Source organism: Sinocyclocheilus anshuiensis, unplaced genomic scaffold (genome assembly GCF_001515605.1).
Source record: "Sinocyclocheilus anshuiensis isolate Anshui unplaced genomic scaffold, SAMN03320099.WGS_v1.1 scaffold1272, whole genome shotgun sequence".
NCBI lineage: Eukaryota > Metazoa > Chordata > Actinopteri > Cypriniformes > Cyprinidae > Sinocyclocheilus > Sinocyclocheilus anshuiensis.
Window position 1 is genome coordinate 323867 of NW_015547713.1, and position 2926 is coordinate 326792.

At 36.9% G+C, this 2926-nt stretch overlaps 1 protein-coding gene across 3 annotated transcripts in view; it reads left to right on the forward strand.

Annotated features, from left to right (window-relative positions):
- Positions 1-2926, forward strand: part of grb10b (growth factor receptor-bound protein 10b) — a 114045-nt gene that overhangs the window by 21002 nt on the left and 90117 nt on the right. For all 3 annotated transcript variants that reach the window (XM_016506939.1, XM_016506937.1, XM_016506938.1), the window contains exon 2: positions 1291-1404. In XM_016506939.1, the coding sequence (XP_016362425.1) occupies positions 1354-1404 (51 nt within the window). In that variant the 5' untranslated portion in view covers positions 1291-1353. The remainder of the gene's footprint in view (positions 1-1290; positions 1405-2926) is intronic.

Consider the following 2926-nt stretch of genomic DNA (forward strand, 5'->3'; position numbering starts at 1 on the left):
ACAATGAACTGACTTTAGCTGAAAAATGACTCTTTGTTATTGTCCTCTTGCATTATTGACAAACTATTTTCCTGTTTAACACTGTAAAGCTGCTTTGACACAATCAGTATTGTATAAAATGCTATACAAATAAAGGTGACTAGAAATTTAACAAAAAAGACCACGACCACAGTCAAATTCTGAAAGCGGACAACTTGAAGATTTTGAGCTGTTTCTGCTTGTCAGTCATATTGTACATGGTAATTGAAAGTGACGTGACTTGTAGCCAAGTATGGTGTCCTATACTCTGAATTTGTGCTTTTCATTCAACCCATCCAAGTGCACACACACAGCAGTGAGTAGTGAACAAACACACACACAGAGCAGTGGGCAGCCATTTTTGCTGTGGCACCCAGGGAGCAGTTGGGGGTTCAGTGCCTTGCTCAAGGGTCTCACCTCAGTGTGGAAGAGAGCACTGTACATTCTCTCCCCCCACCTACAATCCCTGCCAGTGCCAAGACTCGAACCCACGACCTGTGGGTTACAAGTCCGACTCTCTTACCATTATGCCACGACCAAGTCTCTTTAGGTTCTTTAAAGCCATGTGGATTTTGATTGTTTCGCAATGTATTTAAGATTTAACAGCTGAAAAACAAACAAACAAAGAAAAAAACAACAACAACCCTGAAAAGGATTCCAATGATTTTGTTTCTCTTTGTCTTTATCATTATAGATGTTGTGTGGATCTATTCTCATAGAACTAACAACTATTACAACTTTATAGTTATCATCTTTGGTGTGGACAGGCCTTAAAAGTACAAAGTTTTCAGTGAACTCCAGTTGTGTCTTCTTAGTTTTCTGTTTCAAAATGAAGCAGCAAAATAAATACGTACATTTAAGCTCGCTAGACTACATAATCTTACCCTCTGAAAATAAGGTACCATTATATGAGTGAAAATATATAATTTTGGTCTCAGTGGAAATGTTCACTATTTGGAGCTCCGTATGATCTGTCTTCCTTCTCTCCTCACACTGCAAATAAAGTTGCTTTCCAAGTGCTTTGAGTTTTAAGAAGACAATCTAGAGAGTGTTTCATACACCATATCTGCAAAGCTGTTGGTCAGCTCGGATTCTGTATTTCCCTGCTCTTATTCTTATGTTGTTTACTGACCCTGTGGAACTATTTGGGTTACGAAGTGCTCTGTGCTATATTGGTAGTAGCCACGTAGACTCAACTAAGAAAGAGATTGCCTTTTTTTTTACCTTGAAGAAACATTTGATGTAACATTTTTGTTTTGGTTTTGATTTCAGACTCTTTCCTCATTTATCTGAGGTAGATGTGATATCCGAGAGAGACATTACAAAGCGTGTATCATGGCTGTGGCCGGATGTCCAGATCATTTTCTACTCCATCCAAATTACCAGGTAATTTTTTTTTGTTCTTGTTTACCCAGCCTCTACACTGTTTTTGTCTTTGTAAGATATTTTTTTGTTCCAAAACCCCTATTCAATATGTCCTCGCCTTTAAACATAAACTGGAAAAGCCAGTCAGATTACATAGAGCCATATTAAAAATATTAATGCAGTATCAGTTAAGTTTTCCTTTAGTATTCTATTTAGTATTTTATTCAAGTAGTGAATAAGCAGTAGTATTATTTAATATTTACTAAAGCAGAGCATTGTGATGAAATACCAAATGCTAATGACAGTGGAATGTTTTGTGCATTTTCTTCAAAACTGCCCTTTCCTGATCTGGAATATATTCAAGCATGCATTTAAATGCATAACCAACAAGTTATGAGAGATATACTATGAATATTGTCACAGTATTTTATTAAACCATTACTTCATGATACTTCATGACACTATTTGTAATTAAATGTTTATTTATTGATCTATATTCATTAAGTGACATCATTTTGCCTTCTTCCTTTCTGACTGTGTTATATTATTCATTTTATTGTGTACTGTAAAAACTGATAGTTGACTTACTCAAGGTAGTTTTGTATGGTTTCTGAGAGCATGTGAGAGAGCGATCGAGGGCTTCTGTATATTTTGAATGTACCTGACATGAGCAGTAGATTTAGAGTCTGAGCATGAATGAAGATGGGGTTTCAGTGAAGACCCATTGCATCAGTGTGCATTCCTTTGGCCTGAACGCATTGGATTCACATGGTGTAACCTGATGTAAGACATGTAAATTCTAGCCTTATTCTTTGGAGTAACGTGTTGCTTTTGAAGGGCTCTCCTTGTTTGCATTGTTTACATCCACGTGCAGCAGTTCAAAACCAACTGGGAAATATCAGTCAGGCATATCAAGGAGATCTGGCATTGGTACAGCTTGATAATGTATTTAAGATTGATAATGCATGTCTTCCTCGGGACACCCACTGTCATCCCTACAGGACTTCTTAATGCAAAATACCCATACGCTCTGATGTGAAATTAGTGTGTCCTTTCAATTATGCTTGTCAAAGAATATGTGTGTACTTTTTATATACAATATCAAAAATGAATTGTGTAAATATATAACTACTTTTATATTTATGGGTTGGATTTTTTAAAGAATTTTAAAAAGGTCCGTTCAGTATTATTTCAGCAGCTTTATTGCATTGCTCAGGAGCTAATTACCCTTTTCCATCCCCAGCTCCTCCTATCTTCCACAGTCAGGACTTGGCCTTCTGTTATTCCTTGTTGAATCACACTCCTTTCTCTTGAATTATGTTGTTACATTAAATTGTTATTAAGAACATTAATGATATCTGCTAAATTTATGTTGGTTCTGTTCTGTTTACCCTAAGGGGGTTACTGAGTCTCACCCTCAGGCGTCACGGCCACGGACTGTAGGCTGAATGTCTGATGCATATGGCACACTTAACTGGAAACACTTCAGGAGTTTCGAAGTCGTCATCTGATTGGTTGAATTATACAGGATTTCCGGGAGATG